This window comes from Lingula anatina, chromosome 4, assembly GCF_051362555.1.
Source record: "Lingula anatina isolate TDL-2025a chromosome 4, LinAna3.0, whole genome shotgun sequence".
In the NCBI taxonomy this organism is placed as follows: domain Eukaryota; kingdom Metazoa; phylum Brachiopoda; class Lingulata; order Lingulida; family Lingulidae; genus Lingula; species Lingula anatina.
This window is the reverse complement of record NC_141770.1, coordinates 24,152,099-24,178,292: the sequence shown is the minus strand read 5'-3', so window position 1 is coordinate 24,178,292 and position 26,194 is coordinate 24,152,099. Positions and strand designations below refer to the sequence as shown.

At 35.7% G+C, this 26,194-nt stretch overlaps 2 protein-coding genes across 6 annotated transcripts in view; one reads left to right on the top strand and one right to left on the bottom strand.

Moving 5' to 3' along the window:
* The first annotated feature begins 123 nt into the window (after nucleotides 1-123).
* On the top strand, nucleotides 124-18,506 carry LOC106179242 (5-oxoprolinase). The gene is made up of 34 exons (XM_087010827.1): nucleotides 124-488; nucleotides 1,195-1,386; nucleotides 1,741-1,866; nucleotides 1,997-2,103; nucleotides 2,595-2,710; nucleotides 3,459-3,538; nucleotides 3,757-3,809; nucleotides 4,093-4,205; nucleotides 4,488-4,576; nucleotides 4,796-4,913; nucleotides 5,160-5,302; nucleotides 5,738-5,866; nucleotides 6,230-6,342; nucleotides 6,528-6,616; nucleotides 6,907-6,988; nucleotides 7,386-7,523; nucleotides 7,978-8,116; nucleotides 8,397-8,509; nucleotides 8,949-9,012; nucleotides 9,405-9,505; nucleotides 9,751-9,787; nucleotides 10,115-10,225; nucleotides 10,627-10,728; nucleotides 10,954-11,128; nucleotides 11,510-11,619; nucleotides 11,920-11,994; nucleotides 12,296-12,442; nucleotides 13,736-13,870; nucleotides 14,203-14,352; nucleotides 14,667-14,741; nucleotides 15,139-15,221; nucleotides 15,640-15,800; nucleotides 16,246-16,343; nucleotides 16,933-18,506. Exons 1-34 carry the CDS (start codon nucleotides 300-302, stop codon nucleotides 17,119-17,121), a joined length of 3,942 nt encoding a protein of 1,313 aa, XP_086866953.1. The 5' UTR covers nucleotides 124-299; the 3' UTR covers nucleotides 17,122-18,506.
* A 3,426-nt stretch (nucleotides 18,507-21,932) lies between these two features.
* The window catches only part of LOC106179240 (uncharacterized), a 37,877-nt gene continuing 33,615 nt past the window's right edge, over nucleotides 21,933-26,194 (bottom strand). For all 5 annotated transcript variants that reach the window (XM_013562781.2, XM_087010829.1, XM_013562780.2 and 2 more), the window contains 2 exons: nucleotides 25,281-25,397; nucleotides 21,933-24,744 (listed from right to left, as the gene is read on the bottom strand). In XM_013562781.2, the coding sequence (XP_013418235.2) occupies nucleotides 23,603-24,744; nucleotides 25,281-25,397 (1,259 nt within the window). In that variant the 3' untranslated portion in view covers nucleotides 21,933-23,602. The remainder of the gene's footprint in view (nucleotides 24,745-25,280; nucleotides 25,398-26,194) is intronic.

Sequence of the window (26,194 nt, the reverse complement as noted above, 5' to 3'; positions counted from 1 at the left end):
GTTAATCGTCATGCACAAAATATGCATAAATCAAAATTGCAAGCTTTCTGTTCTATTTTGAGCACATGATACTATTTTGCATATTATACAAATTGCTTTTTCATTGACGAACTTAAACTATACTTACACATGATCGCCTGTTTATTTAGTGGCTTATCTTGGTTGACCCCAAAATCCTAATCCTGATTGAGGTCGCATGTGTAACCTGTACCTAGTAAACAAACAGGTGGAGCGTGACCGACAACTTTGCAAAATCCTAAATCCACTTCGTCAAAAAGCTTGGAACTCGCCCGTAGATCATGGCGAAGATGGATCTCAACGATCTAAGCGATGAGAAGTTTGAATTTGCGATCGACAGAGGCGGGACTTTCACCGACGTTTGGGCAAGATGTCCAGGTGGGAAAATTGTTGAAATGAAATTGTTGTCGGAGGATCCGTCCAACTACAGCGATGCTCCTCGAGAAGGCATTAGGCGAATACTGGAACAGGTAGGACGGGGAGCTATCAGGTCTTGCCAGATGGACAGTATGGCGCCTAGCTTTTCCACCCTTAATACCGGTAGCATCAAAGTCAAATCCAAACTGCAGATATTATAATTTATATAATGTATTTATTAATATGAGCAGTTGAAGGGATATTTAATACATATCTCAATACAAAAGTACAGGTATGCTGAGCTGCAGTACAGTGAGGACCTAAGGCTTGGGCGTTTTCTGGATGTCAGGTTCAGCTGTGCAGGTGGCATAAATAATTGAAGTTAACCTTTAGATGACTGCTGCATAATTCTATTCTTGGCTCAGCCACATACCAGTATATATGTAATGTGATATGCATGTGGTTTTGATATATTGTATTATGTTATGTTTAACTGCAAATTTTAGTATTAGTTTGAACACAGTCATAGAGCATATATAGAACAGAAGCAGGCTACATTTTTTCTAAAGCTTTTCAGACATTTTGTTTAAAATAATTAGCTTTTGAAAATGCATTTGTTAAAATTAAATATTATTATTAATATACCCAGTGCAAAGATAATGACAATTAGAAGTTAATAGATCCAGGAATTAATGGATAGAAAAGAATAACAAAAAAGATTATTAGTAATTATGAAAGAAATAGGAAGAAAGAGATAAATCAGCTGTTTTAACAGTCTCAGTTACTGCATATAAAATTAATGTTATGCTCACCTTTCAGGAAACAGGGATAGAGATGCCTATAGACCAGCCCGTAGAGTCTTCCATCATAGAATGGATCAGAATGGGGACCACTGTGGCCACAAATGCTCTCCTAGAGCGTAAGGGGGAGCGTATTGCACTGGTGGTGACAAAGGGCTTCAAAGATATCCTGCACATTGGCAATCAAGCTAGACCAAAGATATTTGATTTGGTATGTGCCATATATGTATGAAATAAATGTACTATTCAGGGTTCAACTTGATTCAGATGAAAATAAAACTTCTACAAATAAAGAAAAATTTATAGTTATTGGCCAGTGTGATATTATTTGACAATGAGTTTGTGACATTTTATTATTGAATAAATAAATTTAAATAAATTGCAAGAACATAAGTAATGGTCAGTCACTATAAAACAAACAAGTTAAATATGACTAACATATCTGGACTTACCAAAGTATAAAAGTTAATTTTTAGATATATATTTAAAGACATAAGGTTTTTAAAATGGATGAGAATCAGAAAAAAAAAAAAAAAATGTATTTTAAGTTGTTTGTAAATTTCAGGAAATTGTAACCCCAGAGGTCCTGTATGAGACAGTTATTGAGGTTGAGGAGAGAGTCGTGCTACACAACGAGAAATGTGAACTCGGAAAGAAATGTGAAAAAGTCCAAGGAACCACAGGAGAACAGGTATCTCATATAAATTTTTAATAGTAGATATTAAACGGATTCATATGATGTATTTATATTTTTGTCTAATTTATTTTCTTTTTTCTTTTTTTTTTTTAAGATTGACTACATGTTCGTTTTATATTTTCAGTTTGAAATCTGGCAGCCTATCAATATAGAGAGATTGAAAGAAGACTTGAAAGTAGTTTATGACATGGGGATTAGGAGCCTTGCTGTAGTTTTGATGCATGCTTATTCGTAGGTGTTAACTTTCATTGTTATTAGTAAAAGTTACAATTATAACACGAAGGACTTCAGAATATTTATCAAATATTGAAATCATAACTGAAGAGTATTAAATAAATATAATCATTTGATTTTTATAAATAAATTTAATATGATGAAAGATTTTTTATCTGTATTTCTCATTTGTCTAATAAAGAATGATTTGACTCATTTCATAAAGATGCATAGAATTACAAATTAAAGCTTATAGTCTTTTGTCTATAAGTTTATTGGTTTAGGTTATTTGTGTGAAAAAATGTTAAATCATAGTTGGGTGATACTACAGCCGACTCTTAGGGACTAGAAAATAATTTGTTCAAATTATGCAAAGATTTACTTTCTTTTCTACCAGTAAACACATTTGCTACCAGTAAGCAATTATTCAAGTTATAAGATAAAGAGCACTTCAGAGCCAACTATATTCAAACTCAGGTTATTGACCATAGCTCTCTATCCTTGTTCAGGCTTGGCGACCATGAGCGTGAGGTGGGACAACTGGCCAAGGAAATGGGTTTTACCCAGGTGTCTCTGTCCTCAGATGTCATGCCTATGGTCAGGATGGTACCCAGGGGCTATACAGGTCAGTGTAATAATGTCTCAGGGGGTGTACAGGTCAGTTTTATACTGTCCCTGGGGATATACAGGTCAGTGTTATACTGTCCCAGGGGGCATACAGGTCAGTGTTATACTGTCCCAGGGGGCATACAGGTCAGTGTTATACTGTCCCAGGGGGCATACAGGTCAGTGTTATACTGTCCAGGGGGGGCATACAGGTCAGTGTTATACTGTCCCGGGGGCATACAGGGCAGTGTTATACTGTCCCAGGGGGCATACAGGGCAGTGTTATACTGTCCCAGGGGGTATACAGGTCAGTGTTATACTGTCCCAGGGGGTATACAGGTCAGTGTTATACTGTCCCATGAGGTATACAGGTCAGTGTTATACTGTCCCAGGGGGTATACAGGTCAGTGTTATACTGTCCCATGAGGTATACAGATCAGAGTATGCTGTCCCAGGGGGTATACAGGTTAGTGTTATACTGTCCCATGAGGTATACAGGTCAGTGTTATACTGTCCCATGAGGTATACAGATCAGAGTATGCTGTCCCATGAGGTATACAGGTCAGTGTTATACTGGGACTTCTTCCCTGTCAAGCCAAGGTGGTACCAAAGGGCTACAACAGTTTTCGACAAATACTTATATTTTATGTAATGGAAGTATTTGCATTGTTTTGGTAGATCAATAATTTTTTCTTCTGACCCCCTGTAAATTGTCCTACCTGTGTGTACATATGTTTACTGTACTCTATGTATTTTGTTTTCTCCAGCGTGCGCAGATGCTTACTTAACCCCCTGCATTAACCGCTATGTCACTGGGTTTATGTCCGGCTTTAGGGATCATTTACAGGTGAGTGAAGAGAAACCACAGGTGGGTATTAAATTTTTTCTTGAGTACAGGTATTCAAAATGCATACTATTAATTTAAAATGCTTGTCTGGGATCAGTCTTGCAATATTTTAAAAATAGAATATAAGATGTGAAGTACCTGTAATATGCATTAATGAACCAGAGGCATCCTCTTTGGGGATTAAGATAATAAGATGTGTATTATAATGTCTCTTCCAGGGAGTGAGAGTTCTGTTCATGCAGTCAGATGGAGGCTTGACACCTGTTGGGAAGTAGGTCACTAAACACTCCATCTTCAATTAAATTGGAATCGGTTTCACAACAGAATTTTTGTTTTCAAATCTAAGCTATCAGTTGCTGCTTCATTTAAGGATAAATATTTAAGTTAATCTATTCTTAATGTGTCTTGTTGAAGTGACATACAAAGTATTTATACATTTAATTTGCACCATTTGCGCCTGTTGAATCTTGTTAAAATGCACAGTGCTTTTTCAAGTTAATCAGTATAAGAAGACCTATTAAATACAATATGATTATAAATGCCTATTACTCCAGATTCAATGGATCCCGAGCAATCCTGTCTGGCCCAGCTGGTGGAGTGGTGGGCTATGCACTGACTACATACCAGAGGGAGACGGAATCCCCAGTCATAGGCTTTGATATGGGGGGTGAGGGAGCTTTCATTATAGCTATTTAAATGTAGCACTTTAGGCAAGGCCATACTTTGCGTTTGCCAAAGTGTTTTCTTTTGTGAGAAATTTCTGAAAAGAAAAAAGAAAATTGACACCCAAATCCCATCTATAACATAATTCAGGGAATTGTAAAACAGGACTTTTTAAATTTAGTAAAAACACAACTGTGAAGTATGCATAATTGTGTTGTCATGGACATATCTACCTGGTAACTGAGGCCTTGTAAACAGTTGTACAAATGAATGGATTTTGCTTCAGGTACATCCACTGATGTCAGTAGGTATGCGGGACATTATGAGCACGTGTTTGAGACAACGACAGCAGGAATAACCATACAAGCTCCACAGGTTAGACTTAAAATTAACAGTGACGTACCCATATACCAGGTCACCACAAAAAAAAAAGGGGATTTCTCTTTCGGCTGTGTTTCTATTTCAAGTAAAAAAGAGATACCCCCAAAGCTTAATATTTCTTACATTCTTATAATAAAATGTAATAATAGTAAGACATATACACATAAACAAGAAGAAAAAAATCTTACCATTTGTTTTGGTCCATCACTTCAGCTTGACATCAACACAGTAGCAGCAGGAGGTGGATCCATGTTGTTCTTCCGCTCAGGGATGTTTGTTGTTGGTCCAGAGTCTGCAGGTGCCCACCCTGGGCCTGTGTGCTATAAAAAAGGTAATTATCACACTGGGTCCAGAGTCTGCAGGTGCCCACCCTGGGCCTGTGTGCTATAAAAAAGGTAACTATCACATTATCACAAAAAAGTAATAACTAATATCACCATAGATTGCTAGATCTTAAATTGGCATTAATTTGTGAAAACTTTTTGCTAACTTTAACTTAAAATTGTTCACCTATAGTCCACTTTAATGAAAAATTATTACTATTATTCAAGCATCTGAATACACATTCCTTTTACAGGTGGACCCCTGACAATCACTGATGCCAACCTTTGTCTGGGAAGACTTCTGCCTGATTTCTTCCCTAAAATATTTGGTGACTCAGAAAACGACCCCTTGGACACAAAGGCCACAGTAAAAGCATTCACAAAGCTGACCAAAGAGGTAAACTCCGTCATGGCTTATAAACATATATACGTATCATGCATTCTCTTCAATGTCAAACCTAAAACACTATGTCAGTAACAGAAATTAATGCTAATATGGTCTTAAGAGCTTGAGTCTCTTTCCTAGAAAATTTCTTATTGATGTGATTTAATGAGTGATTTAATTTTGCAGCTGACATTTACATATAAAACAGATGATGTAAACATTTAGAAAATTTATACTTTGAGGTCCTTTTTTTTTGCACCTGAATTATTTTCTTACTTACATCTCTGTATTATAATTTTGCAATTTATTTTCTGCAGTTACTCATGTAATACTGCTTGCTATAGTTAACAAGACATGGTATGATTTGATTTCTATGATACATTATTTATTCTATTTTTAAGAGTTGAAGTTGTATTGTGTTGATCTAATGGCAAATTTATTTTTCAGGTAAATAAATACTTACTCAGCAATCCAGATAACGCACACAACAAAGCCATGAGCATCGAGGAGGTTGCCATGGGATTTCTCCGAGTTGCCAACGAAGCCATGTGTCGGCCAATCAGGGCTCTGACTGAGGTAGGAAACATGTTGTAAACTCTATGAAAAAGAATAGTCAAAATAAAATGGTTTCTTAAATATACAGAAAAGTTTTTGATTAAATAAAGAAGGCCCAGCTAAGAAGTGATGAGGGATTAAAAGTAATGTGGTTTTCTTATTTGATCCTTTATCTTCAATCAAAGGTGACAACACTCAGTTTGGGTTGAAATCCAAAAACGTATGATGTAGCATTCTTATTTTGCAGTTTAGATCAGTCTCCACTTCTCCACTTCTTGTATTGAACATTTTATGAAGAATTTTATATTTTACAGTCTATCGTTCTGCAGGACAACTCTCCTTGTTTGCTGTGGCATTTGAATGAAATATTTTACCATCTTTCAGGCCAGAGGTTACGACACATCTCGTCACGTCCTGGCATGTTTTGGTGGTGCGGGCGGCCAGCATGCATGTTCCATAGCACGGTCACTGGGGATGAAGACTGTATTTGTACATAGGTCTGACATTTTTTGAAATTTGTTTTCCTGTATTGGTGCAGGATCATATAAAAATGAGTCAGAGTAAAATGTATAGAACACGGGATTTAAAACTGAATGTAAAACTAAATGCCAGACATGACATTCATGTGAAGTAACAAAACATTTTTGGAGAATATTATATATTTGTGTATCTATTGTTTTAGATATGCCGGTATATTGTCAGCCTATGGCATGGCTCTGGCAGATGTGGTACATGAAGCACAAGAGCCTTGCGCTGCCACCTATGGTAAAGGTAAGTAACAATGGTGATGACATGTATTATTACCAGGTAAACACTGGCAAACTCTTGCTTTTGCAAAATTATATTTATCTGACAGTTTTGTAATATAGGCAGAAAAATCTGACCAATTTATTTTGATAATAATTAAAATTTTCTTTCTCGTATAATAAAATCTTCAGTGAGATATTATCACAATGACTGTAGTTTTTAATGTAGACTATCTAATTTCCAGTATTTTATTATTAAGGAGCAGCATTATTACTACAAATAGATTCAAGGCTGTTCTTTTTTCTCTCTCTTAGATTCTTCCTCAAGGATTGATGAGCGCATTGATGAGTTGAAGAAGGACTGCTTTCAACAGTTGCATGAACAGGGATTTAAGAAGTATGTCACGCAAGACATTTCATATTATGATAATCTGTCACAATCACAGTGAATGTTTATAACTATCATATGGAAATTCTTTTATAAGTTTTGTGGATTTTTGTATGGCATTTTGTCAAACTAAAAGATTAAATTAAGATAACCATTTTAATATGATTTGATGAATGAGTTGACTGTAAAGAATATAGATTGATATCCTTAGAAACCATTTTTGAAAGGATTATTTCAATATAAGACAACTGTAATAATCTCATAATTCAATAGATCAATAATAATAATAATAACAGTAACAATAATAACAATAATAGCAAATGAATACAATAAAATTTTTAGAAAATAGAATAAATGTTTAGTTGAATTTGTAGTGCACTCTGATCAAATATAACATCCCTCCCAGGGACCAGATTCACCTGGAGCCCTATCTCCATCTGCGCTACAAAGGTACAGACTGTGCCCTCATGTGCCCTGGGAGAGGCAACCCAGCTACAGGAGACTCCTCCAAACATGGGGACTTCAGGGCCTCCTTCCTGGACAGGTAAGGGACTGCCTAAATACCAGACTGACTGACTGTGAAAGTAGGTAAGTGTACCCTGAGTTTCATAGGTCACTCAAACCTGTGCTGTACTGGTAGTCATGTTGCAAACAGAGGTGTGCTAATAATAGGTTATATCAAGTGACCTCTGAATCTCAGGGTGAATGAGGATCTGCGTCATTGATAGATATTTTAAATGGATATCAGGATGATATACCAGGTAAATGTAGTAGGCAACGAGTGAAGTAAAACTCTTATTTTATTTATTAAGGGCTCAGTTGATAAAGTTGTAGGATTTAGTTAATAGAATGTCAACAAGATTGTAATATATAAAAAGATATATAAGCCATGGTTTTAGAATTGTTGAAAATTTTTATATTGAAGCTTCTCTTTGGCAGACAATAAACACAAAACAGCAATCATAAGTTTGCCTAATATAACAAAAATTTAATTTTAGATACCAGAGGGAGTTTGGATTTACCATCCCAGAGAGAGATATTATAGTAGATGACATCAGAGTGAGAGGGGTAGGGTCTACTGGAGTCTTAGATCAGCCAGACATCCCACATGCTACTGGGGAACCAGTCAATAAAACTGTGAGTTTGGGGAACCAGTCAGAGAGCTGTACTCCTTTGACACCACTTTTACACACTTAGTATATTTATATAGAAAATGGGAGCTCTTGTTTAATAAATACAAAAATTGAGACAGGTTATATTTTTATCTCTGAGTCAGAAATATTCACAAGTACTAGTATCAAATAAATTGTTTAAATAATTGAATGGCGTTATAGGTGGTGACATTTTTCCAACCTTCTTTATCAAGGGTATTTCTTGCTAACATAGTAGTCAATTCACATTTATGCATCATTTCCAGAAAACCAAATGCTACTTTGAAGATGGCTACCTGGAAACAAGTGTCTATCTACTGGAAGAATTACAGGCAGGGCACAAGATTCATGGGCCTGCTATCATTATGAATGGGAACAGGTATCATATTTATTGAATTCTTTGGACTTTTATTAAGATTTAAGGAGGTTTTAACAATACGCCTGTGTAATTGTTAACAGAAAGCCAGATAATAGACCAATAATTTGATTTAGCAGTATGTACCTTAGAAAATTGCTTTCATCTGTAAGCGTCACTGACAAATAGCTTTTACATAGAATACTTCATATACTAATACAATTTTTTTTTCTGAAAATCTGAAAAAAAAAAAAAAAACTGGCTAAATGTAAAAGTGCTTGTCAATAAAAAGAAAAACAAAATAAATCCCAACTATTAAAATTATACTAATAACACACATGAGACAAGTTGAACATTTTGGATACATACTAGGATTAGTGCATGTTTTGTTGTGAATAAATATAATAAATAAAATAAATAAAATACACAGATGCCTATTCCTTATTTAATAAACTCATTTCAGCACTATTCTCATTGAGCCAGCCTGTGAAGCTGTCATAACTAGACATGGGGATGTGAAGATACATGTAAGTACCTGACAGTCTCAAGGGGGAAGGGGGGGGAGGATGAGTCTGTTACATCAGCACTGGTGCTTTGCCAAATACCACTTTTAAAAAGTAAATTGGGGCCTGTAAAATATTGTCAATTTTTTTTAGTTATTTGTTTTTGCTTTAGGCCAGGAATTTTTTTCCATATAGACCCTTTTACCCGAAGGTACAGTAGGCTTAAAAGTTTCTCGCTTGGAATGGTTTTGATATACAGAATTTCTTGATTTCAACTCTTTTCCCAATGATTCATCCACTTTTGCTATCATGGTCTTGGATATTTAATACAAGCATATTCTATACAATAGCTATAGGCATATAGTGTAAAATAAAAAAAGTTATTATATATATTAATAATTGTTTTCCTATTCCAGATTGGAGATGTTAAGACTGATAAAGTAGGCCCAGAGCTGAATGCTATCCAGCTATCCATTTTCTCTCATAGGTTTATGAGTATTGCTGAACAGATGGGAAGGTATATAAACATCATATAATAGTTTTTAATATGTCTTTATTGAAAAGTTAACATTTTAAATAGAATAGATAATAAAATAGCAGTGCAATCGGAAAGCCAAATTTTAATATTTTTAGCTATTGAAAAATATTAAAGATTTCACAGTACAACAGTTCTTTGTCTTTTTGTTATCAGTTGGATATCTGATAATGTCACTGTTTAATCATGACTGTACCTTCTTGAAACTATGATATCTCATATTTCAGAGTCTTGCAAAGGACAGCTATTTCTACAAACATAAAGGTCAGCAAATTAATTGCCTATGAAATAAATTGCTTGATAAAATGTTTGTAAGAACAAATGTGTATATTAATTTCTGCATGTTTGCATTTGCCTATGTTTTATATGTGTTTGTTCTTGTCCGTCCTTCATCTTTGTGCTTGTGTGTGTTTGTTTGCATGCATGTGTCACAGTGTGAGTGTGTGTGTTTTTAAACATCTGTGAGAACTTGGGATTTATTTTATGTGTGTGTCTGTAATTAGGCTGGGAAATACATCTTAATGCATATAATATTTTGATTGTTAATTCCTATGTGAATTGCCTAAAATGTTATTTGAAATAATGTTTCAGGAGCGGTTAGACTTCTCTTGTGCAATGTTTGGTCCAGACGGAGGTCTTGTGGCTAATGCTCCTCATATTCCTGTCCATCTGGGAGCCATGCAAGAGACGGTGCAATACCAGGTAGACTTAATTCTGTTTATTTGAGAATATGTAATGTCCCAATTTTAATCTTATTGTTGAAAATCTAAGCATATACTTGATATATAAAAAGCAAGAATCTAGATTTTTGCAAAGTCTGTTCAACCAAAAGTATACAAACTTAGCTTGATAAAATGGCCTCTTAAGTTAATTAATTCATGCTGGGATGAAAGTTTGTTTTTTGGCAGCTGTGAATTTCCTTACAGACATGTCGTGTTATTTTACACAGATTTATGGTCTAAAATGGAATCTTGGCAATATCATGTTTAAGTTTTCTACAGTGACATGAAACTTTGATCTTTTCACACCCTGCATAAATATGATAAGATAAATAGAGAGGTCAATAATATCAATGTTTTTTTATCAAGTATTTGTAACTGCAGATTAAGACCCTGGGTTCCGATATCCACGAAGGTGATGTCATCCTTAGCAACCATCCCTGTGCTGGTGGAAGCCATTTGCCTGACTTAACTGTTATCACTCCAGTAAGTAGAAGTAGAATCTCTCTCTCTCTCTCTCTCTCTCTCTCACACACACACACACACACACACACACACACACACACACACACACACACACACACACACTTGTATCGTTTCTTGGAGTCATTGAAAATTGTGTCGGTATGCTGATGAATATCTGTTGCTGTGCAACCAATTCAAATAACCATGTAATGTGCCAATCAAATTCTTTCTGCTCCTGTATTCTAGGTGTTCTTTAAAGGCATTGAGAAGCCAGTGTTCTTTGTGGCAGCAAGGGGTCACCATGCCGACATTGGGGGTGACACCCCGGGGTCGATGCCCCCACACTCCACACACATTATGCAGGAGGGGGCAGTTTTTAAATCATTCAAACTGGTCGAGGCAGGGAAGTTTCAAGAAGAAGGTACTGTCCTCCTGAACTTCAATGTAAATTGTTGTGTGATCCATTTTTTTAAATTTGTTTGTGTATCTCTGTTGCTGACTCAGAGAAACAATGCCAGTACAAACTGTACTTAATAATTCAATACTTTTTCAAATCATTTATAAACAATTTAAAGAACACAAAGCATAATCATCTTTTCATTCACATTTCACCAACCTGGATAAATATGGATGCTTTTTGGCAGGTGTTTTAGAAAAAAAATAAACTGATAAATCATATATTAACCTGTGTCAGTTCAGCACAATAATATAAATATAAATATAAAGGTTTTTTGGAGAAAAGAATGAAATTATAAATTATGTATTAACCTGTTGAGCACCAGTAATTATTTTTCTTCATCAGCACTGACAGAGGCCCTGATGGAACCTAGAAAATACCCAGGATGCAGCGGGACAAGGAATCTCAACGATAACATCAGTGATCTGAGAGCTCAAGTGGCAGCTTGTAGAAAGGTCAGTGAGATGTATGTGGAGATATCTATCCTACCTTGATAGATATTCTAATCTGTCAATACCCCAGCTGTATGTTTTACATATATTGTATCCTTAAGTATATTGTGTATTATTAATGTGCCCTGTGTAAGAGTGTCTGTTATAGTATTTGTGTAAGGTGTAGTTTTAGTCTGTATTGTGTATAACCAAAGAACATGTTGCAAGTATTTGAAAAGATAACAGTTACTACATGTATATTAATAGCTGAATGTTAAGGGTCACAGCTCATGTGATTAATACACTGCTTTACTTATCTTTTAGGGTATTGATTTGATCTGTGGTTTAATTGAGGAATATGGGTTGGATGTGGTGCAAGCTTACATGACACACATTCAGGTAATGTTACTTTAAGATATGGAAAATGTACATAGCAAATGCCAATATGATGATATTTAGACACTGTTATTTTTGTGCTTTTTTTTAAGGGTTCCTAAAATTATTAAGTTGTCACTTAGAGCGCCAATTTAAAATAGATTGTAATTCAGATTTAAGTATATCGTATAAAAAAACACCATTATGTGTTTGAAATGAACAGGAATGATAGTAGTGTCTATTTATCATACGTATAACTTGTGGAAAAAGTTTGTGGGATGTGGGAAAATATTTTTACTTGTCAACATAAGTAACATATCTCCAGACCAATGCAGAGGTGGCTGTCAGAGACATGCTGAAGGAGATCGCGGCAGCCACCAAGGAGAGGACGGGCACCACCAGGCTACAGGCGGAGGATTTCATGGACACAGGCAGCAATATCCGTCTTTCTGTAGAGATCTCTGAGAAAGAGGTAAGTAAATATATCATACTGCAGGTAATCTTAGTGTATTAATGGTGGAAAATAATAGCTGAGTTACAGGTGGTTAAATAATGTTGCTATCAAATATGCCTCAAATTAAAACTATTTTATATATTTGCTATGTTTTTTAAAGGTTAAAATGAACATTTTTGATGGCTTGCTAAGAAAAATGAGGCTGAAGATGATGACAACTGCAAGAAAGACACAAAAAATATTGGAAACAACTAAATAGAGTCTTTTCCACGGTCACGTGACTTCCGCTAAATTATCCGTGGGAACGCGAGATTTTGCAGGATTTGAAGTTTCAGGGGGAAAGTGTGGAGTGTACACGACGGACGCCATATCGAGGAGTGCTCATTTCAATCTGAATTTTCAAAGTTTCGTAACATGTTAACACCTGATTTTTTTTTGAAAACACATTCATGGGAGCAGTTGGAATAGAAATTTAGCAGAAGTGCCTGATGACTTTTCAATGAAAGAACTAAAAACGTACCTCATCGACAGCAAAGATAGGACATTCGGTACTTTTGTAGTATACCCCCCACCCTGTAACTTCCTGAAACCTTCATTTTTCAAACATTTTTTTACAGTGTCTTTTGCACCTATGTCAAAGCTGTTGAAATAAAATGTTTTTGTAATTACCTGTGGTCTTTTTATTAGTTTTAATCACGTTTAATCCATCCCATCGAAATACAATGTGAAAATTTACAATGTAACCGCAGCTTGCTGCGTTTTTGTTGCCTAACTCTACCTTATTTTATGTGAACATAGGATTGATACATTGTATAATTGGATTTCCTCTGTGAAATTATTATGAGCTACTTGTTCACATAAAATTACCTTAGGGTTAGCCAACGAAAATGCGGCAAGTTATTGACTGCGGGTGTAAATTGAAGATTCTAACTTTGTATTTCAATGGGCTGGATTAAACGTGATTAACACTAATAAAAAATCCACAGGTAATTACAAGAGCATTTTATTTCAACAGCTTTGACATGGATAAACAATAAAATGTAAAAAACTGTTTGAAAAGTGAAAGTTACAGAAAGTTACAGGGTGAGGGGGGGGGGGTATACTACAAAAGTACCGAAGGCCCCTTCTACTCTTTCCCCCTGAGAAACAGTCCCGCACAAAATGGCGCGAACTGCGCATGCTCACGATTTCGTGGAAAAGACTCTATTTTAACTGTTGCTGTGAAGAAACTATTAGAGAAAGTCTTCAATTATAATATACAATATATACAATATATATAAAATATCAACTTTTGATTACCTTTTACCTCAGGGCAGTGCAGTATTTGACTTCACTGGGACAGGTCATGAGATATTTGGTAACACAAACGCCCCCCGTGCCATAACTCTCTCTGCCATCATATACTGTCTAAGGTGTATGGTGGGCCATGATGTGCCACTGAACCAGGTGAGCTGGAGCTTTACATTTATGAATTAGGATAAAATAATATATTAAACAGCCTGCAGTGTTATCACCCAAATCCAGGTGCAATTCCGGAGTAGATTTGGTCTGATATTAAAAAAAAAAAATGAAAGATTTTTTACAGTGGTCAAGCCCAAGCAATCTACCCCTTATGTTATAGATTAAGTTTTTTTCTTTTCATATTTTGATTTTTTAAACTATTATTATCTGCAAGTGAAAGTGACCATTTTCCTGAAAAAATTGAAGGTGCAGACTAAACGAATATCTTTTCTGGACTAGAGACTACATAATTCTGTTATTTTTGCTTATCTTTTTAGGGCTGCTTGAATCCCATCCAGATTGTGATCCCCAAAGGGTGTCTTCTTGATCCATCCAATGATGCGGCTGTCGTTGGGGGCAACGTGGAAACATCACAAAGAGTGGTTGATGTCATACTTAAGGCTTTCGCTGTTTGTGCTGCCTCTCAGGTAATGCTGTGGCCATAACTAAAAAAATTCTGAAGATGCCAAATGTTTTTTTAACTATGAGGCAATGTAAAAGACTTCATACAAAACAAAAAAGAATGTGGTTGCTTGGCTTCATACACATTAAGATAATTACGGAGAAATATACAGAGATGAGATTTTTCCAACTATTGGCAGATTTCTGACTTTTTGGGAGCTCAAACTATCAATGGCCTAGCAACCACCTAGACCCATGCCATATTTTCTCACTTTTCTCTTAATGGCAGTTTCATCATTGCATGTGGATTAATATTAGACTTGTTTGGATAAAATTTTAGGGTAGCATGAACAATCTGACATTTGGAGACGGAGACTCAGGATACTATGAGACAGTGGCTGGAGGGGCTGGAGCTGTAAGTATTGGTATTTTACTGTTATTCTGAAGTAACATTATTGAAAGAAAGAATTTCAAATCATGTGGTTAAAAAATTCTAAAAGAACTTTTAAGGGGCTAGATATGATATACTACTTAATGGTTTTTAGTACTGGATTATAAGATTTTGCATAGATGTCTTGATGAGGTTCTTAGATTCATAGGAAGAATATTTCAAAAGTTCATCCATTAAATGAGTTATTTCTTTTATAAACTATCCATCCAACCATCAATCCAACCATCCACCTATCCATCCATCCATCCATCCACCTAGATAGTGTACTTGTTCTCTTGTGAATTGATGGTATATTGAAGTTGAAAAAAAAAAGCATTTCTGCCATAATATAAAATGAATTGTTGTTTGGCCATGTTTTCAGGGTCCAGGGTGGCATGGCAGAGGAGGGGTCCACACCCACATGACCAATACACGAATCACAGATCCTGAAATATTGGAAAAAAGGTAATTCTCACTCTGACATTTAGATTTTGAAAAGTGAGCAAGTAGAAAAAAATGTTCTTCAAGTTTTGATTTTACTGATAGCAGGGGTTTTCCCCAGGAGTTGGGGTACAGGGAGTCCAGAATGTGAATTTATAATTTGGTCATCATATTTACAGGGAGTTCAACCCAAGCAAGACCAACCAACCAACCAACCCGTCATTTCCCAAAAATTATGTAAGCTGTCTAACCTTTTACGCTGCTCTTTGAGGCAAAATATGCCATCCAAATGACAGCTGGACGGTTCTTTGTGGAAAGCCTTGACTGACAGATTTTTAGATAGATATCAGTCCCAATGCATTTTATTATGATAACATTGCTGGAAGTTCAGTAATGGAATATTGGAGTGTTTTATGGATTCTTTATTATTTATCTGTTCTAGGTATCCTGTAGTGTTGAACTGCTTCAGTCTTAACCATGGCAGTGGTGGTCGTGGCAAGTACAGTGGCGGAGATGGTGTGATGAGAGAGCTTTTGTTTAGGAAGAGGTTAACTCTCAGCATCCTCACTGAGAGGAGGGTGTTCAGACCCTATGGATTGTTTGGTGAGGATCATTGTGTGATGTCTGTTCAGTCTTATTATACTTCCCACTATTATGTCATTGAGTGGGTCGTAGACTTTGATTTCATTTCACTGTTCATACAGTCTTAACCTTTTTTCTGATGGTCGCTGTCATTTTAATATATGTAAAATAAAGTGCTAAGCAGCATTTGATGATTGTATGTATGTGTTAAGTCAAAGACAACAACAGTTAGTTATTTTAATCCTTTGATATTCCTTAAGTTACTTTTGTAATGAAGTTATATATATTTATATGGTAGTAGTTTATTCTGTCTTCATGGGCTTTTATTTCATCTTAACAGATTTCATCTGCCCATATCATTTCCTGACTTTTCAGTCTTTCAGTCTGGGAGTCAGTAAAGACTAAAATTTTGACTCTCTTTCTATATTTTGTTATAGTTGTAGCTTTTTTCTTTTATGATGTACAGGTGGTGAAGCAGGACAACGTGGATTAAATCTGTTGATTCATGCAGACGACAGAGTGGTAAATCTGGGGTCCAAGTGTTCAGTAACAGTATCAGCAGGGGTGAGTGACATCTTGGTGATGTAGGTGGCATGGTTGTAGTGGTTGCCCTGCGTGAAACTCAGTGAGATAAATAATTATCAAAAATTTATCATTGACAAATTTTTACTCTGTTTTAAGTGCAAGTACTGTGAAATTTAAGGTTTTTTCCCTCTCCTCTCTCCCCTCTTTTGAAGAGAAGTATTTTAGTAAGGATTGTGAATAGAAAAGTATAGAAAACGTCCAGTAACTTTCAGAAACATTGGGTGCCTGCTTGGCAGTTAAGTCTTACACAGTCCAGCTTTCTCTCGGATAATTTGCGGATTTTTTATAGCTGGGCAGTGAACATTTTTTGAAACACAAGACAGAGGATACATGAGCCCCCTCACAATTTTAGTGTGTTTGAAGCTGAGGATTTTTGCAATTAACTCCTTAGATGAGCATAATGTTTTTTGAAGTGCCTCACTAACTATTTATTTTGATCTCTTGGTAATGACATTAACATTTTCAAATACTCATAATGCATTACTTCAATGTGAACAAATAGTTACTGAGTTATATTAGTCATTTTTCTTGTCACTCTCAATTAATCAATGCTCTTTGATTTCTGTAGGATCGGTTCCGTCTGTTAACACCAGGTGGCGGTGGATATGGTGACCCTGACGACGATCACCTTAGCGACCAAGAACATGACCATGATCACAAAATGTTCTTCAAGAAAAGGAGGGCAGATAAAGGCCATCACAAGTACGCAGAGAAAGGTAGCGTGCATGCATACAAGATGAAACAGGAATCTGCATGAACGATCAGAGATCACTGCAGGTCACAATTTTATTGATGATAAAGGACAATATAAAAAAAAAAACTTTTTAAAAATATGACACCTTAATACCTTATCCTATTACAAGAACTGTAGAGGATTGGTAAAAGTAAAAATGGTGAAAATTGATATAGCCCACAGACGACCACCTGGCTGTGGATAATAGTTATAGTAAGGGACAATAAACACTTTCAAATTTAAAGGGTCACTATGATAGCACCAGGGGTGAAAGTTTTAACTCAAAATTTCTCATCGCATTTAGACCATACATAAAAATCAATCAAAATTAAGACTGAAAATCCTGAAAACTTACCCATATATAACTGGGACATTATCCAATGGCGCCGTGATGAGATGGAGTGATGCCTTGACATCAAGAAATAACTTGGGCTTGGAGTGAAATATTTTGTGGTGATTCATGACCAAGCTTTGTATGAATTGTGATAAATAGGAAATTGCTGATGTGTTGAAACATTTTTTTTCTAATGTAAAACCTTGAGTTATTATTTATTTTAGAATTCTTCATGATTTCTCTATTTTTGCGTAAGCATAAACTAGGTTAATATAATCACCTCATATATATGGCTTTGAAAGCAAACTTTAAGGCAACAGATTTTATTTAAAGGTGTGTTATTTGTTTATGTGGAACTATAGGATCCATATTTAAGAAAAACAAATGCACAAAGAAAGCAACAAAAAGTTCTCTATTTTAAGGGTTGCTTTGATAGTATCAAGAGGAGAGAAATGTCCTCAATATCATTAACATCAATTATTCTCTAGTTATCATTTCCATTAGGTGAAATGTAACATAATTATACAAGAGACCATATTAGATTGTTTTGCAATATGTTTTATCTATCTGTAGTCCTTCCCAGTTGTGTTTAATTTACTGTTATATTGATGATAATGCATATTATATCATATATTAATTATATTTTTTGTAGTATAATAGGAGTCTTACTCATTTTTTTCTTTCCACAAGATAAACGTTATACCTCATATATGGGATTAAACTTTCCTTCTTTGTTTTTATATTTTGAATATCAAGGATATCAAGCTTAAGAAGTAAATATTTTATTTAAAAATATTAATAAGTAAAAATGTTTATTAGGCTGGTGGTTGAATCACATAATAGTAACTTTTTTAACACAAGCTGGATATTTTCCTCAGAGGCATTTATCAGACTGGTGAGTAGATGTTGTTACGCACCAACTGGGTTAGCAGTAAGTTAACTGTAAAATCCAGCTTAAGTATGTTAAAAAAAAAAAAAAGAATTACTATTATATGTATTAGTATTAGAGTGCATAAACAAGTGTATGAAAGTTAAGAGAAAAGGAAGGATTAAAAATAAATAGTAACACTGGTGATTCCCCCATTTATTTTATTGTATAAAATTTAATTTGGGAAGTACAAAAAGGTTAACAAGTTCTGGAATTCTAATGTGTGCATCAATATATCACAAACAAACCAGAAACGAACTTAATGCAGTTCATCAACACAATGAAATGACTCAGACTTAAAATGTTTAAGTTGCATGTTTCCATCCTAAACTAGAGGATCAGAGAGGCGATACCGCCTCCGAATATTGTACCACCAGCTGGAGCAAGCGCATTCATATAGACCCCCACATATACAAAATAAGGAACACAGCCACCAGTCTTGTGCTTGACAAGCTGTAAAAATGCAATCAACAAGAATTTTTAAAATATGCAAAAAATATATATATTACTAAAAATGGTACAATCAAAGTTAAGTTCATCGCAAGGTAGGTCAAAGGTCAATTCCAAGGTCACAGTAAATTGCCAGTATATGACTTCCTATTCAACTTCAATCGTAACTATGGGCCTATCTCTGCCAGGTTTGGAGTTAAAAGAGAAAGAAATTAGCAGAGTTCAGTTCATGATAATAAGTAGGTCAAAGGTCAATTTCAAGGTCACACTTACATTGCCAGTATATGACTTCCTATTCACGTTCATTAGTAACTATGGACCTATCTCTGCCAGTTTTGGAGATAAAGGGGAAGCAAACTATGCAAAGTTCAGTTCATGGTGAAAAGTAGGTCAAAGGTGAATTTTAAGGTCACTTTTAGATTGCCAGTATATGACTTCCTATTCAACTTCAATAGAGACTATGGACCTATCTCTGCCAGTTTTGGAGATAAAAGGGAATCAAAATTTGCAAAGTTCAGTTCATGGTGAAAAGTAGGTCAAAGGTCAATTTTAAGGTCACATGTAGATTGCCAGTATATGACTTCCTGTTCAAGTTCAATAGAGACTATGGACCTATCTCTGCCAGTTTTGGAGATAAAAGGGAAGCAAAATTTGCAAAGTTCAGTTCATGGTGAAAAGTAGGTCAAAGGTCAATTTTAAGGTCACATTTAGATTGCCAGTATATGTCTTCCTATTCAACTTCAATAGTAACTATGGACGTATCTCTGCCAGTTTTGGAGATATAAGGGACTAAATGTTTTAATTTTGGAGTTACCATAATGTGCCATATATTTCCTACAGAAAAAATTTATTAAAATAAAGAAAAGGTCATTTTGGTCAAAATTCTTGAAATGGGAGGTGCTCTGAAGTTCCAGATGTTCAAATTTGATGAAATGTCATTTTTGACCACAAGTTGTCTGCTTTGTCAAGCCTTTTGTTTTATTTTTCCGGAGTTCAAAATTTATTATCCATTACCGTACTGCACATTTTGCTTTCACCACCAATATGACTTTTTGATACAGCGTAACTTTGGAGATAAAAGGGAAGCAAAATTTGCAAAGTTCAGTTCTTGGTGAAAAGTAGGTCAAAGGTCAATTTTAAGGTCACATTTGGATTGCTGGTATATGACTTCCTATTCAACTTCAATAGTAACTATGTACCTATCTCTGCCAGTTTTGGAGATAAAAGGGAATCAAAATTTGCAAAGTTCAGTACATGGTGAAAAGTAGGTCAAAGGTCAATTTTAAGGTCACATTTAGATTGCCAGTATATGACTTCCTATTCAAGTTCAATAGTAACTACGGACCTATCTCAGCCAGTTTTGGAGATAAAAGGAAAGCAAAATTTGCAAAGTTCAGTTTATGGTGAAAAGTAGGTCAAAGGTCAATTTTAAGGTCACATTTAGATTGCCAGTATATGACTTCCTATTCAAGTTCAATAGTAACTACGGACCTATCTCAGCCAGTTTTGGAGATAAAAGGAAAGCAAAATTTGCAAAATTCAGTTCATGGTGTAAAGTAGGTCAAAGGTCAATTTTAAGGTCACATTTAGATTGCCAGTATATGACTTCCTATTCAAGTTCAATAGTAACTATGGACCTATCTCTGCCAGTTTTGGAGATAAAAGGGAAGCAAAATTTGCAAAGTTCAGTTCATGGTGAAAAGTAGGTCAAAGGTCAATTTTAAGGTCACATTTAGATTGCCAGTATATGACTTCCTATTCAACTTCAATAGTAACTATGGACCTATCTCTGCCAGTTTTGGAGATAAAAGGGAAGCAAAATTTGCAAAGTTCAGTTCATGGTGAAAAGTAGGTCAAAGGTCAATTTTAAGGTCACATTTAGATTGCCAGTATATGACTTCCTATTCAAGTTCAATAGAAACTATGGACCTATCTCTGCCAGTTTTGGAGATAAAAAGGAAGCAAAATTTGCAAAGTTCAGTTCATGGTGAAAAGTAGGTCAAAGGTCAATTTTAAGGTCACATTTAGATTGCCAGTGTATGACTTCCTATTCAAGTTCAATAGTAACTATGGACCTATCTCTGCCAGTTTTGGAGATATAAGGGACTAAATGTTATAATTTTGGAGTTACCATAATGTGCCATAAATTTCCTACAAAAAAAATTAATTAAAATAAAGAAAAGGTCATTTTGGTCAAAATTCTTGAAATGGGAGGTGCTCTGAAGTTCCAGATGTTCAAATTTGATGAAATAATGTCATTTTTGACCACAAGTTGTCTGCTTTGCCAAGCCTTATGTTTTATTTTTCCGGAGTTCAAAATTTATTATCCATTACCGTACTGCACATTTTGCTTTCACCACCAATATGTACTTTTTGATACAGCGTACCTCGAAAACCGTATGGAATACAAAAAAACGGAGACCACCTCCAGTGTTGGGCTTTACATGCTCTACAAAATGCAAAAAAGAATGGGTGTCTAGCATTAACGGTTCCCGAATTAGAGACAGTTTTCAGTTTCGATATCTTATGGCCGCTACTCTCGTGAAAATGCACCGATTGACCCCAAATTCACGGAGATGAAAGATGACCTGAAGGGTAACACTTTCCATTAATATTATTAGTTAAGTCTGTGTGGTGTCTGAATAAGACCGCAAATAATTTTTTTTTCGGCAAAAATTTTGTTTTTTTGAAAATTTTGGCCTGTTTGACCTTAAAATAAAGGTCAAAGGTCACATCCAAGGGCATATTTGAAATCTACACATATGACTTTTGGAAAGCTGTCTGTAGAAATTTTTCCCATAATTCCTTCTGTAGGGGAGATAATTAGCATTTAATTTTGCCAATTTTGGACAAGGGTGCATTGCAATGAGTGCCACACCTAGACCCCAATACCGACAAAGCCCAAATTTTACGTGGAACGAGTTGAGATTATAGGTGACCTAAATCCAAGAGATGGGTATGGAGGCCCTTACCGTCTAGGAGGAGAAGCGGTAACGGTGACTTGGCGGCGGAGCCGCAGGAGCCGCAGGAGCCGGCGGAGCCGGCGGAACATACGGGTCGGGACTAAAACCATGTGTACCGCCAGCGCCTACGCTGGTGGTACAATAAATACATCCATTAAAGTGATTTTAACATCTCTAGGTATTTATTCAGTATGTTTTCATTTGGGTTTTTTTATCAATGAAATGTATGCATAACAACACATATTTACATGGAAATTGGATCCAACAAATTCAGTTGATTTCAGATTATTTATATAGAATTCATACTTAATAATAATATATAATACTTGACAAAAATTTGTTGATTCAATATTCCTTGACGCAAATGTACTAGCAGAAAAAAGAAATGCTTTCAGTTGTACATGGCTCTGAATACAAAGATTCAGTTTAACTTAAGTACTTTAACTGAAGTATATTTCCATTCACATCAGAATCAAATAATACAAATTTCCATTCAAATTAGGTATAACGTAAACCTATTTCAGTACCTTGTAGTAAGATGCCTGGAAATTGGATTTGTGAAATGTGAGTAAAGACACTCTCAGTAGCTGTGGATCTTACATTAGACCTGGCTATTACCATTAGGTACCATATTCTCTCTTCAAGTTCTGATGTTCAGGGTGCCATCAGGTAACGATGTGCCCTTTTTCAGGTCTCATGCTCATGTTACCATCAGGTAACCACATTCTCTATTTAGGTTCTGATGCTCAGGGTACCATCAGCTATACATATGCCTTTAAATTTTTACCTGCTGCTTTGCTTAATTCCAACTACTGTTTACAGTTTGACCAGACAGAGTATCTTTCTAGACTGGAGGTGTTGATCAAGAAACACTCAAAATCACTTTTCAAGCCAGACTCTTGGGGGACTCTATAATCTGATTTTATTGTATGCTGATCTCTCTGTGGCTTTTATGTTTTGCCAAATGTTATTACTAAATTATCACCTCTATTGTCATTGCTTTTGGACAAGACTGTCATTTCTAGGTAAAATGAACTATCTGGACAACACCCAAGCAGAAAAAGTCCATAGATCACCAAGGATCACCTTGGCATCTTTTTGATTTTGAAACCCTTTCCTCAGAGAATGATGGATTGCATTAAGAATGGTTGTTGAGAGCCTTTCAAAAGACTAAGTTAATGGAAGTCCACCTACTAAATGTAAGGATATTATATTACCCTTATCACATTTTCTTAGAAATCTGGCACTGATGTCCCATATACATGTATGTTGTCTTTTGAAGTTGGCAGCATGAAATAACTAAGAATTAACTAAAATGGAGGTCACGTGATCAGGAAAATGAAAGAATAAAAGGGTCCCATTCAGCCAAAAGACCACTTATCTCTGGAATATTTTCAAAGACCTTAAGAAAATTAAGTTACATTTCGTATTTTCCTTTTTCAATATTCCTTTTTCCTTTTTTGCTGTTCACACTTCACACTTAGTGTCATGTGCCAACGTTGGAGAATTTCTTCCAGACACTATTGGTAAAAAAAAGATTAATTACCATATAATTATATATAAATCAGGAGACTCATAAGCCAAGTAATGACATTTTGACCCTTCATCAAAGGGCCTTGATCACATTACTGTGAGCTTTATCAATATTACTTGGTCTGTGCATTTTGGAACTCCTTGATCTAGAGCCTGGTGTTAGATCATTGCTGTCTATGAGCCCTAAGATAATGGTGACAGCAGCAAATTAAACACAGATAGCCCACAAGCACAGAAACTATGGGTGTAGATGCCAGGTTTTTTTCAATGGTCACCAGACCATTCACTCAAAGCGTGTCACACTGGCTGTCCAGAGTGAGATTGTTTTAAGCTCTGTGATGTAGGTGGCGCGCGAACTGTTACATCGGCATCGGTTGTTGTGTTTGGTATTGTTACATTGCCCCTGCTTCGTTCCCAAACTCTTTCGTCCTGTACCACATCAGGCTTTGGACTTGGTGGACCTCGCCTGCTGTGATTATCACTGAGTTTCAGTCTAGGATTGTCATACTTATTGCTTTGCTTTTTGTCAGGAAGAGATGTCTGTTTGGGGGTAGAAGTAGTGGGTCCTTGCTGTGAATCCTTTTGAACATCCTGGTCATTTAAAGTGATCATTGCTATGACCTCTGGATTATTTTTATTTGCATCAACTCTATTTCTGTCACTTTTCTTACTTCGCCTTCGCCGCCTTCCACCTCGACCAGGACTGCGTGCTGGACTTTGGCGGTTACTGTTGTTACCACTTTGTGACTGGGGCACCTGTGTTGAAGGAAGAGGTGGAGGTGGGGGGCTAGGGCTTGTTCTCTGTGTGTTATTTGATATAACAGATGATGTTGTACTTAACATGGGATCACTTACAGCTTTATCTAGAGAAGCCTGTCTTGGTGGTGTTTCTATACACACAACAGTTGGAACTTTGCGAGGAGTTGCGTTTCTTGAAGATCCATTGCCATTTGCTTCATCAAGTATTCTTGAGATGCTCTCAGAGCTTTCATATTTATTCCCACATGCCATTTCTTCAGTCTCATAATCAGAGTCATCTTTTTCTGGGACCAGCTCCTCTTGGTTACCTCGCCCTCTACTGGATGTTTGTGAGGATGGGTTTCCCAGAGAGATATGAAAGACACCATTCCGCTTAACAGCTGTAATGTCATCACTGTGAAAACGTCTTGAAACTTTTAGTGCACTCTCCTCATCTAGCAGCCCAGTTGGAGTATTTGGGACAATAACTTCATTCATGTTTGTTAGCAGTAGCTTCTGAATCTCCACTGGGTCTAATACAACTCGTTCACGTAATTTTTGCCGAAGCCTGGCCTCCTCACGCCTATGTCTTACTGTGAGACAAATGGATACTGCCACTATGATAACTAGTAAACCTCCAACCACTCCCAGTATCACAGCATGGTATTTCATTTCTAGTGGAGTTGTAAGGCTGTCTTCCTCTGAAATTATATTTTTAAAAAGCTTAGGTTGAACTTGGCTTCATTTACAGTGCTGACAATATATAACAGAGACAAATAAGTTCAATAAGCTGAAAAACTTTTAATATGGTAGCCTTTTGATTAAGCTCTGGACCTGTAGCCTGCTATTTCAAATGGGAGATTTTTTCTGAAACTTTAATCACTCATTTAACCTAGAACCTGGAATAAATTTTGATACAGAGTTGACCTTTTTCCCTGCCAAAGTGGTGGATTTGTTGAAATCCACCCCGCTTCCCATCCAACTCTTACTGGCCTGAACTCAGTATATAAAATATTTTTTATAAAAGGGTGAACTGCTACCTTTTACCAGGGCCAAAGGGACATTTTTCACTAGATATTCCCAATTATATCTCTCTTTGCACATTTCTGTAATTCTGTAATTATTTTTTCTTTAAAGTCCTCACCCATATGCCAGGCCTCTTGTAAATATTGAGCAGTTAGCACAGACATTGGTGAGAAAAAGTTGATGAAAAAAGTTCAAGGAACCTGGTCATTACCTTTTTTACACTTCATTTCATCATAGGAGAAGTTACAGTTAATCCTGCCATTACACTTCAAGGTAGGGCTTATACAGGTCTGGTCTCCACAGTCAAACAGGCTGTCCCTGCATGGACCTGAAAAATTGGGAATCATGGAACACATTGTAATACATATAATTGCTTGCAAATTTTAAACACCAATTGTTTCAAAGATATGTCGTTCCATGAAGTGTTAATATTGTTTTCTAAAAAAAACTATTTTAATGTTAAAACATCTGAAATTAACTCACAACTAAAGGGCTAACAACTGTTCGTGTGAGATTCATATTGCACAATAAATACATTGTAAGCAACTCATAGAAATATAATATAAATTCCATAAATAATATAAATTCCAATTTAACATGAAAACCGTGGTTATTGAATTATTTTGGAATCTGTGCTTGCCATTGGACCATGTGACCTTTATAGATGGCTATACCTACAATCTTCTCTTAAAAGATTTTTACAAAAAAAAAAAGACTATTTTTGAATGTCATAACAGATTCATTAGCCACTGACAAGTATGGGAAAAGTGCCATTTGCCCCAGGAAAATCCTTATTTTGGCCAAAATGAACAGTTGTTATCCCTTCCACTTTTCAAAGAAAAAATTACTTTTATTATTTGAAGTTACTGTATAAGTGCTGTGAAGAAAAGACATTGTGTTCCAGTCTCAACTACCACAAAGAACAGCAACTGTATGACTCATACTTGTAAAATTGAATTTTTGCTGATTGCTTTTGTGATAAATTGGCTACAACTGAGCTTGATTGAATTATTCTTCAATAAAATCACAATCTTTCGCTTTAAATCTATTCATAGAAATTTTAAACAAAATCAATGACTCTTAGACTGAAACGGTTCTGCTAAAATGTCTTTTTTATTAGGAGGA